At 54.6% G+C, this 16,396-nt stretch overlaps 2 protein-coding genes across 3 annotated transcripts; one reads left to right on the top strand and one right to left on the bottom strand.

Moving 5' to 3' along the window:
- The first annotated feature begins 396 nt into the window (after positions 1-396).
- On the top strand, positions 397-6,665 carry CSTB (cystatin B). 2 transcript variants are annotated; one of them, XM_087818448.1, is made up of 3 exons: positions 397-935; positions 5,294-5,395; positions 6,293-6,665. In XM_087818448.1, exons 1-3 carry the CDS (start codon positions 888-890, stop codon positions 6,419-6,421), a joined length of 279 nt encoding a protein of 92 aa, XP_087674574.1. In that variant the 5' UTR covers positions 397-887; the 3' UTR covers positions 6,422-6,665. The 2 variants fall into 2 exon arrangements, with proteins under 2 accessions (XP_087674574.1, XP_087674573.1); XM_087818447.1 differs by lacking the exon at positions 397-935 and adding an exon at positions 2,403-2,532.
- A 3,905-nt stretch (positions 6,666-10,570) lies between these two features.
- Positions 10,571-12,357, bottom strand: LOC107537487 (pyridoxal kinase-like). The gene is made up of 3 exons (XM_087817838.1): positions 12,216-12,357; positions 10,862-11,001; positions 10,571-10,733 (listed from the first exon to the last, which is right to left on the bottom strand). The coding sequence occupies exons 1-3, from the start codon at positions 12,333-12,335 to the stop codon at positions 10,571-10,573; spliced, it is 423 nt and encodes a 140-aa protein (XP_087673964.1). The 5' UTR covers positions 12,336-12,357.
- Positions 12,358-16,396: the final 4,039 nt, after the last annotated feature.

The following is a 16,396-nucleotide window of genomic DNA, read 5'->3' as shown; positions in this document are numbered from 1 at the left end:
GTAACCGCGCGCCATCGCCGCGTAGCGGCCGGACCCCGCAAGGACAGCACGAGGCCGGGGCGTTCAGGAGAGGTCAGGGGGCTGCAGTTCCACCCGATTGCGGACGGAGGGCGCTGTGGCGCCGAGCAGGACGCGGAGGATGGAGAGGACCCTGCGCCCCCAGGACTCTTTCCTTCGGGCGGGGTCATCAGAAAAGGGCGCGAGGGCGAAAGAAAGGGGTTTGCAGGAGCCGCGGCCGCCACACGAGCGCCCTGCCGCGGCCGCAGGCGCCCCTCCCGCGCAGCACCCGCACCTCCCGCAGCCTCGGGGCTGCAGCCGGGCTGTCAGGGCCGGAGGAAGCCTGCGCGGTGCCCCAGAGGGCACTCACCCCCAGGCCGGACAGAGCGCGAGACAACTGTCCTGTCTGCAGAGTAAATGCCGCGGGCGAAGGCAGGAGTGACTGGATGCCTGTATGAAGGAGGGGACGTGCAGATGCGTGTGCCAATCCCGACTGGACCCTGGTTCAAAGAAAAAGCTGTACAAGTCATTTTGGGGTCAATTGGGAAAGCTGGTATACAGACGAGACGTTGGATTACAGTGCAGAATAATTATTTTCTGAGGTGTGACAATGTAGTGTTTTTGTGTATGAAGAATGGACTCGGCAGACTTCTTCTGTAAAGGACCACATGTCAGGGAACCCCAAGCCCCGGCTGGTGGATCTGCTAGGCTCGGAGAAGGGAGGGCTATGATTTATTAGGACGAAGGGACACAAAGCAAAATCATTGCAGGAAAAAGCCGTGTAGAGTGAGTCCAGGGGACACCAGGAGGAAGCTTCAGAATCCTCTCCAGGTGGCGTCACACGGGACACACTTAACCCCCCAGCAAGGAGCTGTGACAGCACATGGGAAATGTCCACTAACGGAGCAAACTGGAGAGACACAGACTACATTACATCGGTGAGTACAGGACAGTTAACATTTGGCATTTATTACTAAACAGAGACGGCATGTGGGCAACAAGGTAACACTGAGAAGTTTTTGGTCGTCAGCTGGTGCCAGTATGGTTATGCCCTCAAGGGGTTTGGAAAAGACATTTTCTCTGACTTTTCAAAGGTATCTCATCCTGGATGCATAGGAACAATGGACAGGGCTTGAGCCAATAGATTGTCCTTTACTAAGGAAGCTATAGGCCTGGGATGTGGTTACCCATGACCTGCCCCAGCTAGAAATTTAGATCAGATCACCCTGTGAGGTTACTTTAGTCACTGAGCTTGTCAGGCCCACTATCCAGCCCCCAGAGCTTGTTGTCAGGACTGCTAGGTAGTCCTGATTTCATACAGACGTTCATTCAATTAGGAGTGACTTGTGGGGGTCTCTCCTTCCCCTCACCCCACCCACACCTGGCCTCCCACACTTCCCTAAAGTTACAGACTAGGCTCTTTCCTGCTCTTACTGGGAAAAGAACAGGCTCTTCCCTGGTCTTACGGGAAAAGCTTGCGTCCTCCACACATCTGCTCCTGGGCCACTCCAGCTGGGGCTATGCACTGGGCCCCACAGAAGACAAGGCTGGGCTTGCTCCTGCAGTCAGCACCCAGTGGGGGAAGAGGCCCAGCATGCCCTGAGGTGCAGCCCCGGGGTGCAGGAACAGGGTGCAGCTGGAATGCCACTCCCAGTCCAACCTTAGGCCCTGGGAGTCATCGCATCACTGGACTCCTTTCCCCCACCTCTGGTTCAGCCATGTCAGCCCTTCACTATATCCCTGGGCCATATGCTGGTGACATCCATAGTGGCTGGCACAAGGTGGGTACTTGCCAGGTCCTGCAGATGAGGAGTGCAAGCCAATCCAATGCACTCGGGAATGAGGTCAGGCGAGGCCTGATCCTGGACACCAGGATGCAGTGGCAGCCCCTGCTCCCCAGCTCTTCCTGGTGCCCACTGGGCAGAGATTTCTCTCCTTACTGCCCTCTGCGACTCTCAGGTCCAGCTCCCACTCATCTCTGGGTCCCTCCGACCTGGCATCCTGCTCTGCATGGGGTCAGGGCCACTCAAGAGCCGGAAAACACCATCGTCCAGGGTCTGCTCCCTCGTCCCCCCATCTCCCCAGCCAGGGACTCGGTGGCCAGTAAGACCAACACCAAACTCCAGGTGGCAGGGGACGTGCACTGCAGCACATCATCCTTGGTCCCTAGGCGGTGCCCTCCGCGGGGGGCCCACATTGCGCAGTGCGCCCGCCCCTCACGCATCTCCCCACTCTCTGCCCCCCGGAGGCCCTCCCAGCCCCACCCCTGGCTGCCTGCCTCCCCGCCCGGCCCCTCCCTAGTGACGGCGAAACCCGTGCCCCGCCTGCTTCCGCCGCGTGTCATGTGACCCGGCTGACTCACCGGGCAGGGCCGTCTGCACAGCTCACCACCCTCCGGGTCCCCTGCCCGGTACCTGCTGCTGCGTGCGCTCAGCCCCTCCGTCCCCCTGCATCGCCATGAGCGCCCCTACAATGTGCGGTGGGTGCTCCGCCTCCCGACCCGTCACTGCGGAGATCCAGGACATCGCCGACAAGGTACACGGGCAGGTTTTGGACAGCCACTGAAGGGCCTCGACTTCGGACAGCGCACGGGGGCGCTCGGAGGGGAGGGCCTGATGTGATTGTCCTCAGGCGGTTCAGTGGGAATCAGAGACCAGGAGACAGAGCAGGTGGGGTGCAGGGGAGCCGTAGTGAACCTGGGGAAGGGTATGCAGGGTCCTAACCTTCTACTCTTACTCTGGTACTACTTGTGTAAGTTTGAAATTAGTTCCAAATATACGGCTTTTAAAACCAAACAGAAACCAGGCTGGGATGCAGAGGCAGAGCCTGGTTCAGACCCTGGGCAGCGAGTGACCCGTGGGCGTCAGTTTCCTCCTCTGTAAAGGGGGCATCACTAGGGGGCCTTCACAGAAGGTTCTAGGGCAGGTGGGATGGTGGGGCACAGGAAGGCTCGGGTTCCGAGTGAGGAGACAAAAAGTCAAACCAACCTTTCTCCTGGGAGTCCCTGCTGCTTCCCTAACCCGACAGTGTGCAGCCACCCATCTTTGCTCAGGTGGTTTACGCCATCTGACCACATAAAGGGCGATGAGTCAGTCCCATGAGACTCTGAAAAGGAGGAATTTGCAGGGACTGGGTGATGAGCCATCTAGGGCTGGGGTTCCTGGGGCCTCCCCCACACTGCTCTCTGAGCCCAGCTTTTCCTTGCTGTTCTGATTTCCAAGCCTCAGAAATTCCTCACTTGTTACGGGAACTTTGAGTGTGCATAAGCTCATTCAGGAGAGAAGAGTTGCTGTCTTGGGGCTACTTAATTGGGTGTTGGTCACTTGAAACTGACAAGAGGGCAGTCACCATTGCTGCTGGCAGGCAGGTCTTCAGGTCGGGCCTTTAGCTGGTGACTCTTAGAGGACAGGGGCAGGGACACCATTTGTTTTTGGTTTTTTAAATTTTTTTTTAAAACTATGTATTTATTGATTACAGAGAGAGGAAGGGAGAGGAAGAGATAGTTGAAACATCAATGATGAGAGAGTCATTGATTGAGCGGGCAACCGGGCACATGCCCTGACTGGGAATCGAACCCCGATCTACTGGATCCTAGGTCGATGCTCATACACTGAGCCACGCCCGGCCGGGCCAGGGACACCATTTGTACTGACTCTTCCCCAAGCAGTCTGGGCTGCAGGTGAGAACAGAGGTCAGAGAGGGAGCCCCGCCAGAAGGATGTCAAAGTCCCAAATCCTGTCTCAGCCTCCTGGAGGAGTGCCCACCAGTCCTGACCTTGGCCTTCCCCTGCCCTCTGCTGCCCCCTGACCCCTTGAGGGCTGGTAACTGGCATCTTCCTAACCATGCCTGGGCCTCTTGTGCTCCCCTTGGCATTAGTCCAGCCCTTCTTTGTCCTGGTCAGCAGCAGGGTCAGTCAACTGTCACTGCAGGCGGTGGCATCACCTGCATTTAGGTTTTCTCACAATTGCTTGCAAACCACGGGGGGCTTTCCTCCCTCCACTCCTGAAACAGGCCAAGAGGGAGGGGTTCCTTCCAGGTGCCTGTGTAGCGGGTTTGTGTGTCACTCATCCCCTCAGGCTTGTCCACTGTCAGCAGGGTGAGATCCCTGCAGACCAAGCAGGGCACCTTGCACGAGCAAGGGCGCTACAGGTAAGCGCTGAGACACAGACAGGCCCGCAGTGAGAACCTTGCCGGCTGCACAGAGGGCAGAGGAGCTGCAGGATGGGCCTGCCTCCCCCCCCCCCCACCCTCCCTCCTGCCCTGACTCCAATCTCCTCCCCCTTCCTACCCCGAGGTAGAGCCCCTCCCTGAAGGCTCTGGGAGGCCAGCAGCCTTTCTTCCTTTGCCACAGTGACTCTCCTGCATGTAATGAGGGTGATCCCCCTTGGCCCCCTCCCACCAGCAAGCCTGCTGCCCGCAGCATCTTTATCTAAAATCCTCTAACCCTTTAGAGCTAGTCTGGTCACTCCAGCCAAAGTCAACATGCTCCAGTGCCTACCAGTTAATCTAGGTAGCAGTCAGACACCTGGAAACTAGATTAGGTTTTAAATTAAGAAAAAACAGCCAACCAGCCAACCTGCTCTCTCCTTCCTCCATGTAGATGCTCAGCTAATGAGAGGCCAAGATCCTGGGAGACAGGAGTGAACCAAAAGTATGGTTCCTGTTTGAGACCTAGGATCAGGATGAGCCTCTGCCCAAAGGCACTACATCTCAGGGAGTCATCTAGAAATGCAGGAAAGCGCCTTTACCTGCACAGCACTTCCTCCGCTGCCTTATCTGTTATAGGAGAGCCTAGGAACAGCCTAAGTGCCCCGTAGGAGAAAGTTAAGACAATTAAGGCCCATCTGTAATCTGGAAGATTAAATCTAAAACTAAAATTAACTTTAGTAAAATTCTAAACTGTTTTAAGTTTAAAATAGTAATTAAAAATTACATAGTCGTCCAAATGAACTGTTTGTGGGTGAAGTCAAAAAAAGAAAAACAGGGTATAAGCTTGTATATAGGTCATAATGATGAAAATATAAGCATTTCCCACACCTAGAAGAGAAAGGGCATGTGGGAGAGTGAAAGCACACCTCGGGAAGGGCAGTGGGATTCCGGAATTGGTCGCTGCACTTTCTCCTGAGTGCGACCAGTGGGACTCGTCTCCATGGCCAGGAGCAGACACCTTGTAGAGGTTCTGGAAGGGGCGGCCACAGAGGTGGGTTGGTAGCGTTTGCCCGAGGTGGCCGCTCCTGTGGGTCAGTGGCCCTTGCAGGAGGGGAGACACTGAGCTTTCCTTCCCTCTGTCCCCCAGGTGAAGCCCCAGCTGGAGGAGAAGGAAAACAGAAAGTTCTGCACTTTTAAGGCGACGGAGTACAAGAGCCAGGTGGTTGCGGGCATGAACTACTTCATCAAGGTGGGTGTCGGTTATGTGGGCGCTCACGCAGGCTGGGGTCCGCAGGTGCCAATTCGGGTACTTAAAGGGGGGCCTGGAGCCCTGGCTGGCGTGGCGCATTTGATAAAGTGCGGCCCGTGCCCCGAAGGTTTTCGGGTTTGATTCCCAATCAAGGGTGGGTACCTGGAAGGCAGGTCCGATCCCCGACCAGGTCGGGGCGGGTGCAGGAGGCAACCAATCCATGTGTCCCTCTCACATGGATGTTTCTCTCTGTCCCCCCCTCCCTCTTTCCCTTCCCTCTAAAGAATCAATGGACAAAATATATTCCAATGAGGAGTAACAAAAACTAACTAAAAGATAAAGGGGTCCTGCGGCAGCCCCCGCCTTCAAGGGGCTCTTCCTCTCTCCAATGAGTGTGCATGCCCTGGCCAGTGCGCTTAGTTGGTGGGGAGTCCTCCCTGCACCAAAAGGTTGCCTGTTCGATTCCTGGTCAGGGCACGTGCCCAGGTTTCAGGCTTGATCCCCAGTAGGAGGCATGCAGGAGGCAGCTGATGGGTGTTTCCCATCGATGTTTCTCTCTTTCCCTTCCTCTCCCTCTCAAAGTCAATAAAACCATTTAAAAAGTAGTAAAAAGTAAAATGAGCGTGCATGCACGCATGCAGGCCTCCAAGGAGGAGAGGACTGAGCCTTTCGGGAAACTAAGGGCTCTGAGGAGCAAATGTAGGGTGACAAGGGTCCTGGCTGGGGTGATGGGCATCTGCCACGCCTGAAGGAGGAAGATGGGAATGTCGTCAGCCTGACTGCTGATGCCCTGAAGGGACACAGCCTCCCAGGGCCTGGCGCACACAGTCCAGTCAAACATGGAGACTTGGGATCCAAGGCAGCACCTGCCCCCCTCACCCGACTCTCTCTTTGCAGGTTCAAGTTGGAGATGACGACTATATACACATTCGTGTGTATGAAAGTCTCCCACATGAGAACAAGCCCTTGGCCTTGCACGGCTATCAGACCAACAAGACCAAGAAAGATGAGCTGGCCTATTTCTAGTTCTGAATCTTGAACTGAGCCAATCATCCACGTGGTTCTGTCGTCTGTGATCATGTTTGGGTCCTGAATGAGCGATGTCTCTACGCTGTGCCACAGCTGATGGAGGGGCTGTTCTGCACCAATCTGGTGTCTTTATTTCTGACTTTAATGGTGTAATTTCCCCCCAATCAATGACCTTAACTAAATTGCTTTCAAAGAGGGCTTAGGTTACCTCTAAATACATATATTTTTAAGTGTTTGCAAATTCCCTCCTTTGTTTTGGAATTTTTTTCTTCATCTAAAACCACAATCACTAGGTAGATGTATCCAGACATGTTTGTAAAGTTCCTTCATGACCACGTGCTGGCCTGAGCCACCTTGAGACCCCTTCCATCTGAGGAGGAGAACCCAGCAAGCTTGCCCTGGGTCACAGGAAGTGGGTGGTGGGCCCAGGATTCCAGGAGCCCATTTTAACCACAGCTCTACACACTGTTGCTGGGACTCTGGTTCCTGTCTCCAGACCTTGGTTTCCCCGCATAAATAAGAGGATTTGAAGAAACCAATTCTGGACCATGAGCTCTAGACATGCTGACACAATCATAGACTTTACGTTTCCATAGCTATACGCAGATGCAATGACACTGGTACCAGTGTGTCCTGCAAACCACCTGTGCAGCCGTCCTGAGCCCTGTGAGCCTGGGAGTCCATGAGCTCATCCAACGAGCTGAGCTACATGTGCTCAGAGCCTGAGCATCTGGCAAGAGCATGTCTGTTTCAACAATGCTCTTGGTTTCCACTGGGGTCATGCCCACAGTGAAGTCAGACCACTGGTTGTTTTGCCCAATGTGTTTGTATGAAGTAGGATTCAAAAGAGTGCCCCAGAGTAAGAGTAATGAGTGGTGAAATTTCTATCTGTGTGGCTCAGGCTCAAGGTAGATGTGTACCTGAGGATTAACGTGGGTCTGACACTTCTGAACCCCGTGTGGCTTTCCTGGGGCGCCGGGCATTTGGTGCAGAGTCAGGCTGTCTGGGTGTGAGGTCGTGGAGGGCATGGAGGGGTGGGATGGTCAGCATGCAGAGCCTGGAGTGCAGCAGTAAGGAATCTCTGAATAATGAGCTGTGTGTATCCCAATCTGTCCATGAACTGTAGGAATAAAACACTTTCAGGAGACGCTCTTAGTCTCAGCAAACAGAGTCAAGCAAGTTTTAACTGCAGTGATGACCTAGCACTGTTCCTACTTGGGACTTTCAGGGACAGGCAGGGGGAGATAGCATTTGGGTGCTCAGCAGGGCTGACAGCCCACGCCCTGCAGGCAGGGAGCCCCCAAGGACACAGCTCTCACTGCCCGTGTGGACTGAGTCCGGGCTGTGCTCCCAGGGTGGTAATACATTTGGGAAATGAGACAGGTGGCAGTTACACAAGGCTGAGGTCTAAATGCCATTGGGCTGTGCACTTTAAGATGGTTCCGTGTGCTCAGCTAGCGTGGCTCAGGGGTTGAGCATCAACCTGGCATCCAGGAGATCATGGTGCCATTCCCTGTCAGGGCACATGCCCGGGGTGCGGGCTCCATCCCCGGTAGGGAGCATGCAGGAGGCAGCCGATCAATGACTCCTTATCCTTAGGCGTGTGTTATGTGACTTTGACCTCAATAAAAACATAACGTGGGACAGTAAACCAGAGCCGGTTTGGGGAACACCTTTGACAGAGGATTTGGGGAACAGTGGCAAGTACTGAAATCTGCACTCTGACAACAATCTCCCACATGAATTATCATAATTTTTCAGGTTTTAAGCTATGGAAAGTAAAAACAAAGATCAATTCTAATTTGGACCTAACCTGTGTGAAAAACTTCCGCCAGGGGACAGGCTTAAAATCTGGATGGGGATTCTACACACAGGCAGCCAGGGCCTCAGCTGTGGGCGTGACACGCGGCACATGTGGGTAGATGAGCCCAGAAAGCTCAGGCTCAGCAACGCGGGCGTGGGAACATGGAGCTCAGCCTCCCGAGGAAGCTCAGGTTTCCACAGGAGCCTCACACCCTGTGGAGGCTCCCGGGGTCCCCAAGGTCCTTCTCTTAGTACAGACAGCTCAGCCCCTTCTCCCCATGGTTGGGGCTTTATAGCCAAAGGGCACAGAAGAGAAAGTCTCAGACCCTGCCTGGTTCATGGCTGTACAGAAGCTCCACGGAGGGACTAAGTCTCATCACTCTACGGGGAGCATAGGGAAGTAAAAGAACTAAACCGAAAGTGGGGCCAAGCCCCTGAAATAAAACTAAAGAACCAAGAATCGAACGGTGTCCGCGGAGCACGCTTCCCTTCACGTTGGCTGCACACAGAGCATAGGCCCAACACCCACAACCTCACTTTCTGGGGGGTTTTCAGCATCTCACGGAAGACAGATACATTCGGTTCTTTGCCCAGCCCTAGATGGCTCTCACTATTGAAATAAAAAAGAAAACCTTTTTCTCATTGGCCGTCTCCCCAGCTCTACTTGGCAGTGGCAGAATTTGCCATTAAAGGCCCAGGGCCCTGGGTGACTGGCTGGTCCCTACGAGCACCCTGTAGGGGATTCTGCACCCCCCACCAGGCTGCAGGCCACTCCTTCCTCCTCCTTGCCCAGTGGACCCTGCAGGGACCAGGAAGCAGGGCTCTGCCCCTGGGCTCTGAGAAACCCGGTCCTCGGATACAGGGGCCGAGTCAGGGGCAGGTGCTCCGACCCTGTGCACAGGCCACGCGAGCACTACTGCATGGGAGGTAAGACACTCAGGAGTGGGCAGTGGGCGAGGAAACAGCAGAATGGTGCTGGGAGCTCCATGGAGAGAGGCATCCCTTCTTTACAGGGTATTTTCTACAAAGTGAAGACTGTGCTACTGGAGGTGTGCAGGCTCCTGCCTGTGGGCACGGAACCCTGTGTGGGGGGCAAGGGCTGGCCTCAGGAACTTTGTTTCCCAGGGGCCACATCACGGCACCCGTGCCTGTATCTCCCTTTCCCCTCCAGGTTGTGGGCTCCCAGGACGTGCAAACCTCTGCACCCCGAGAGTAGGGGGTGGGGGAGTGCCTTCCAGGCAGGCTCAGTTTTTGGAGAGGGAACCCCTGCCTATAGCGAGGCCCAGGGCACGCCAAAATTCTGGGCAAGTGGAGCCAAGGAGGTCATGTTGGCAGTGGACAACTGGACTAGTGTCAGGGCCTAGGGGTGAACCGTGTCAACTGTGGGAGCAGGTGCCCTCCTCTGCTTTCCGTACCTATCTGAACACTAACCCCCATGGCACAATGCATGTCACCAGCAGTGGGTGGCAAACACACAGTGCATGAGTTATTGTGCCATAAAGTAGGTGAATTTTCCAGAAGGAGCCCAATGTGGCATCTTTCCAGACACCCTCGGCCCTGCACCAGCCTTCCCTTTACTGGCATCTCCACACCTTGCTCAGCGGGGCCCTACAGATACTTGTGGGTTACAAGGTGGTCCCCCTGATACTCGTGATGAGATTTGTGGACTGATTGAATTTTCAGGGTCCTGGGGAGGTCCCCTCCAAAGTGACTGTACAGACCTGTGGGTGTCTGGGCCAATGGGCATTAACCTGTCCACATGGTGAAACAAACGCCCAGGGGCCTACCCCAGAACAGCAAAGTAGGAACAAAAATCCTAAAGCAGAAACCAGCAGGGAAGGGTCAGAATGACAACAAAGGCATTTGGCATAATTCACCCAGATGCAAACGGTGAACACAAAACTCCTTCTCAGACACACACAGATACAGCCCACACCCGACTGCAGCCAAGGGCCCAGCTCAAGCTGCACAGGGTAAATTCAATGGTGGGAGTCCATGTGGCCCTCTGGGGGCAGCAGTCCCTCCCACCACATACCCACCCCCCCGCTGGGGAGTATGCCCCCAAGAGGGTGACCACCAAGCTGGTTTTCCAGGGAGGCCCAGGAGCCTCTGTTGGGGAGGGGACCTGGGTCTGCAAGTTACAGATTTCTGTGATCACTCTGTTATTTTTAAAAAGCACGACTGGCATGTTTTCACAATTAAGACCAGTTGATGCTGGACACACAACAGAAAAAAAATACCAAGTGTAGGTCACAGCTCTAAGGCAGACGTTACATTTCTCACAGGGATGGAGAGGGAGACGCCGACACACTGCGTCAGTCAGCGGGTGGGCCCAGGCGGCCCTCACAGTACCGTGGCCTGGACAACAATCTCCGGGTTCTCAATGTCCCTCTTGCTCTGGACCATCCTCAGCTCCAGCTGGGCCGGGCAGGGCTTGCGGCCTTCCCCGGCCTGGGCTACAGAACAAACAAAGCGGTAGTGTCCGGGCAGGGCAGGGAGATCGCCTCTGGAGTTCCCGGCTCAGCGGGGAGCTCCAGACGTGGCCCCCATTCCTAAAGGCCAAGGCCAGGGGGACAGCAGGAGCCACAGGGACCCCATTCACAGCAGAGTAAGAGCTGCCTCTTCCCCTCCCACCTTTCTACCCCAGGCCTCAAATGCAAGAGGCTCTCAGGAATGCAGAGGTGCCCCACGGGCCAGCCAGTGGTACCTTTTGCACACTTGATGGTCCGCTGCAGAACGTGGTGCATGGCTGACACAGTCTTCTCACAGGCCACCTGTGGGGGGAGGAACCACTCAGCCCCTGCCACACTCAGGACCGTCCACTCACCGTGTTCCCCACAGCTGCCTGCAAGAGCACTGTCTCCACCCTCAGTCATGGGGCGCTGGCCTGGCCACCACATGCTCCCCCAACTAGCTGGGCCTTCCCCGCACAGAACAGCCAAGCAGATGCCTGGCTAACTAACTAAACTGCCCCCTCTGGACCACAGACAGCTCTGGGGAGGGCTTGTGACTCAGGACCCTCAATACTGCCTGGCATGTAGTAGGTGCTTAATAAGTGTTTCTGGTTGGAATTAATTATAAAGAATCTACATGGGAAAGACCTCCTGCCCCGAGGTTGGTCACGGTCATCGGGCACAGTCAAAGTCTCACAGACTCCGGGCTTAGCAGGTGCTGGGAAGCGAGCAGAACTCCCTCCCTGACTCCAGGATCTGGAGTTTCTCCCAAGCCCAGACTCTGCCTTCAGAGGCCCAGCAGCGAGACCTCCTCTGGCACCACGATGCCACTGCCTGGACTAGATGGAGCTCCCGCTGCTGCCAATCACACTGGCAGGTCTGCTCTCACGGCCGCTTGGCCATCAGGGGAGGCAGGAGGGGGTGAAACCGGAAGTCCGGCTCCTCTCTCCTGCCCCTGCCCCCCACAACTGCCCTTCCCACATTCGGGGGACAGCAGGCCTTGCACACCTGACATTTCTACGTTGATCCAGGACAGGCCTGCCTGTCGGCTGATGGGACATCACACAGAATGATTTGATAAGGTACCATGAGGCTGCACACGACGCAGGAGGAGCTCAAACACTGTGCCTCTGGGTCCTGAGCTGGACCGGGAAGCGCACAGGAGAGACCTCGCACCCCAGTTTACCAAACCAGCCCAGCGACTACATTTGAGGACATGCTCGCACTGGCTACTCTGCTGGAGAAGGCTCCCCGTTACCGAGGCTGCAGCACCTCAGTCCTGAGCCAAAGCCCTCAGATTTCAGCTGGCACAGGACACTGTGGGCTGCGCCAGGCGTCCTGCTCAGGCACAAGAGACGTGGTGAGCAGGGCCGGGTGGGACTCAGCCCACGTGTGGGACATGCCAAGGAAACCACTGCCTGCCCCACCCCACCAAGCTCAAGTACCCCTTGAGCCCTCCAGCTCTCTGGACGTGGTAACCACTCCCCACAGAGATGAACAGATCAGCTGTAGCAGGAGGGGTACGCCCTGCTGACCTTGAGGTTGTTGGGGTGCTTGTGTGTCCACGCCAGGAGCATGGCGGCAAAGAGGTCCCCGGTGCCCACAAAGACAGCGTCCACCTTGCGAATGTCCATGCGGATGCGCTCTATCGCCATGGAGCCATCAGGGTGCCCTGGGGGACAGCATGGCCTGCTGGGACCCCAGATCCTCGCCAGCAGAGGGCCAGCCCAGGCCTGGGCCCCAGCCTGCCCTCCTGCCTGCTCACCTCCTGCACTATGCGGTGGGGGGGTAATGTCACCCACGGAGGCTCACTTGGACAGAAGCCAGGACTCAGGGCCCTACCGGTGCCCTCAGCTCCCCACAGTGGATGCCCCACCCCAGGGGAGAAAGTAAAGATGGGAGCCCCAGATGACTACAGTCAGGATGGACTGGCGATAATTGTGCAGCTGATGAGGGGCCGGCTCACGTGATGTGGAGGGAGCCTGAGTAACCAGGGCACCTGGAGCTGTAGAGACTGTGAACTTACTGAAGTGTGTTTGTGTGTGAGCAAGTGTACGAGCATATACATGTGTGAGCAATGTGTGAATGCACGAGTGCATGATTATGTGAGTGCGTGTGTGCATGTGTGAGTGTGCATCTGTGCATGTGTGCTCCTGCACACAGATGCAGGGGGGCAGTGAGAAGCAGCCTGTGGGGCTGCTCTCTGGGTCAGTGGGTGTGACCCCAGCCCCCATGTCATTCTAACGCTGTGCAGAGAACACCAATCAGGTGGCACTCTCATGTGCACAGAACACCAACCCAGGTGGCACTCGTGATGAAACAGTGAACATAGCAGAGCAGGCAGGGCCCTCCCAGTCCCGGCTCTGTAGGAGGACAGGTGTATGGACACCTGGTTTCGTGGGAGCCTCGCTCCTGCAGGGCTGTTCCCTGTGAGTCCCATATATAAGTCCAGCCGTTGCTCTCTGCAGCTGGTGCCATCGTGGGGGAGGTGTCGGCACCCCATGCTGCATGGCACTCCAATTCAGGGAAACCGGTTCCCATTCTTCTTTTGGTAGCATTTCTCAGGATGGGAGGGGTGGTGACAAGTTCAGGAAACTGACTCCCTGCTGAGTGAGGCATGGTTTTCTTTCTACTGATCCCAAAACCTTCACAGAAGCCTTAAGGGGCAAGTGGTGCAAAGGCGGGAGGGAGCTCAGTTGGCAACCTGCCCATCCCCCACCCACACCCCAGCCCTCCTCACCTTGTCCGCGCCCACTCAGGCCAGCTCCTCTAGGAAGATCTCAATGAATTGGCTCTTCACCCCATTGGGGGCCTGGCTGTCAGGGTGCAGGATCTCAGTCGTCAGAAGCTCCAACAGCTGCTCGATCTGTCTAAAGAAAGAAATGAGCAAATACAGCGGCAGTCATGACAGGCACCAGGGCACTGGTGTCCTCTGCCTATATGGAGCAGACACCCTGTCCTCCAACACACCCATGTTCAACTGCACACTGGTCTGTCCCACTACAAAGGACCCTGGCAACTACCAATCTGTGGGACCTTATCAGCAATAAAACATACGGCATAATTGATGCTCAGCTGCAAAGTGTAAGATGTGTAAGCACTCACAGGACCTTCCTCTATCCTTGAGACGACTGCAGGAGAGAGGCCTGGTGTGACAGGAGGCTGCCACCACCGTGTCTCATCCCCTCCCACCTCTGTCCTTGCTGGGAAATGCTCAGGAAGGCTCGCGAGGACACAGCAAATGCTGAGAAAGGAGATAGAGGTCATGGAAGGGGGATGAGCTAGCTCCTGGGTCCTGCTTCACCGAGTACACGGCCCATGAAGTCACAACAGACCTCTCCCTGGCACATTGGTTTCAGTGGTCACAGAGGCCTGGGCTCCCAGCTCAGAGAGCTCCAGAGACCCATCTCAGTGGTCTGGGTGCATCTGAATACCTGGGCACCTGATGACACACAGGTCCCTATACCCGAGCTGGAGAATGGGTGTTCTTTAAGGAGCTGCCTGGATGATGTGGGTGCACGGCAACAGTGGGGATTCACTGGGTAGGGAAGGAAAAGTGATGCTTGGGAAAAAGGAGCCAAGGCCAGGGCAGGTGCGAGAGCCCTCCTCCCGGGGCTGCTGACAATGCTAACGAAGCTTACCAAAAACAAACTGGTCACAGATGCTGTGTCAGGAAGAGAAAGGGCAGAGGAGGCCACACTAGCAGCACTGGCCACCCAGGGGCCCAGCCCTTCAAAATGACCTCTGGGCTCAACTGCTGGTAACAACAAAGATGAAACTACCTCCGTAATGACAAACCAATGAAAAGTCAGCTACAGCACACTTGTCCCTTTAACACTTAATTCCGCTTCAGTCACTAGCTACCTACTGGGGAACCCACAGTCCAAGGTCCTGAAACGCATGAGACCCCGGGCCTCAAGGTCCTCATGGGGACTTAGGGATGACAACCACTCAAAACCAGAGGACTCCTGCCCCAGTGTAGTCACCCACAAGGATTCTAAACTTAGAAAAATTCAGGTAACTAAAGTACAACTCCTCCTGATCTTTTTCATATGGGAAAAAAGTGGCCAGGGACAAGATTTTAACTTTGCTTTCAGAAGATCAAAAGTCCTAGCAACCTTGGCCTGTAAGCGGAAGGCTCTGGTTCACTAGCTATTCTAACAATTGCGGACTAGTTTTAGTACCCATGTGCTTGAAATAAACTCCTTCAATGTATACTTTTTAATTATAAATCAATACAAAATACATTGCTTCTAAGCCCCTTTACCCCTACCCCACCCCCAAGACCATGCAGCAGCAGACACACAATGTTTTTGGTGCATTGTCAGTGAAATAAAGAGCAGTTTGCAAATATCATGATATGACACCACCTTCGTACCATGTGCACAGAACAATGCAACATCTTAAAAATTGTCGGTTGGAATTAAACTTGCTTTTTCAGTCATAAATTTTCTGAGTTTTTTTATACTGAACATGTATCACCTTCAAAATTAGAAAACAATTATAAAGAAACCAAATTTTATATTACTTTTTACAAAATCTTTAAATGTCAACATTTAAAGAAGCCCCCTTTGTGTGGTGGATCTCAGTCTGTCCCCCCTCCCCCCCCTCCCCCGGAGGTTTAGAAGCCTGCTCGCCATCACCTGGATGCATAGCTTCAGGTAAAGCAAGAGTCCCTCCCACCCCGCCCTTGCTCCTGGGTCTCCCAGAGGGGCTTGGAAGAGCTGAGACCCAGCAGAATCCAGACCCTGCCTAACTGCAGTAGAAATGGGGGCCCACTGCAGTTTATGAGGAAACAGATTTCCCAACAACAAGCATCACTGTAAAATAAAGAAGTCTGCCCAGTCGGGCATGACCCAGTGGCTGAGAATCGACCTAGGATCCAGGAGATCTTGGTTCGATTCCTCGTCAGGGCACATGCCTGGGTTGCGGGCTAGGCAGCCGATCAATGACTCTCTCATCATTGATGTTTCTATCTCTCTCTCTCCCCCTCCTTTACTCTCTCTGAAATCAATAAAGATATGTTTTTTTAAAAAAAAATGACTGCAGGAAAAGTCTGTGTCTCAGAAGACTTGGACTTTCTCCCTTGGTTTCTATCATTTTAGGGTTCAGTTTGTGATTTCTCACAAACACAAGACAGATAATCCAGGCTTCAACCCTACAATGACTTGCACTGACAAACAGCTGTGTGTGTGGCTACAGTGCTCCACTCAGCAAGTATAAGACCCTCTCTAACCCAAGGCTCTCGCTCTCCAGCCATTAAAAAAAAAGCATCGAAGCCGTAAAACTTCACCCAGAGTCCACCACAAGCCCACCTGCCCTCCTACTGACACTGCTGCTCCAGCTTCTTCTGCCTTCCCATACACTCACCTGGAGGAGCGGCTTGTCCTGCATCCACATGCAATAAAACAGTCCTTTCCAAACCTTCAGCACCTTGTCATGAGTGAAACCACCTGCACCAAAAACAGCAACACTCAGGCGAAGTGAACCCCAACCTTTTAGTAGCAGGGATGAAGACAGAGAAAGGTGACTCCTTGAACTAGGCCAAAGTCCTAACTCTGAACCCAGTGGGCCTGGGCCTGCGGGGACTCCCTCAGGTAACTGCCATTTCATTCTATCAATAAACACTAAGAATCTACAAGTCTCAGGCATCGAACTGCATTTTTGGACATTCAAAATTCAGCAAGTCACCATCTCCTGAGCTGGACGGTGGCTG

Source organism: Miniopterus natalensis, chromosome 6, assembly GCF_054644295.1.
Source record: "Miniopterus natalensis isolate mMinNat1 chromosome 6, mMinNat1.hap1, whole genome shotgun sequence".
In the NCBI taxonomy this organism is placed as follows: Eukaryota; Metazoa; Chordata; class Mammalia; order Chiroptera; family Miniopteridae; genus Miniopterus; species Miniopterus natalensis.
Note: the sequence above shows the minus strand (reverse complement) of the source record. Positions and strands in the feature narration are given on the sequence as shown.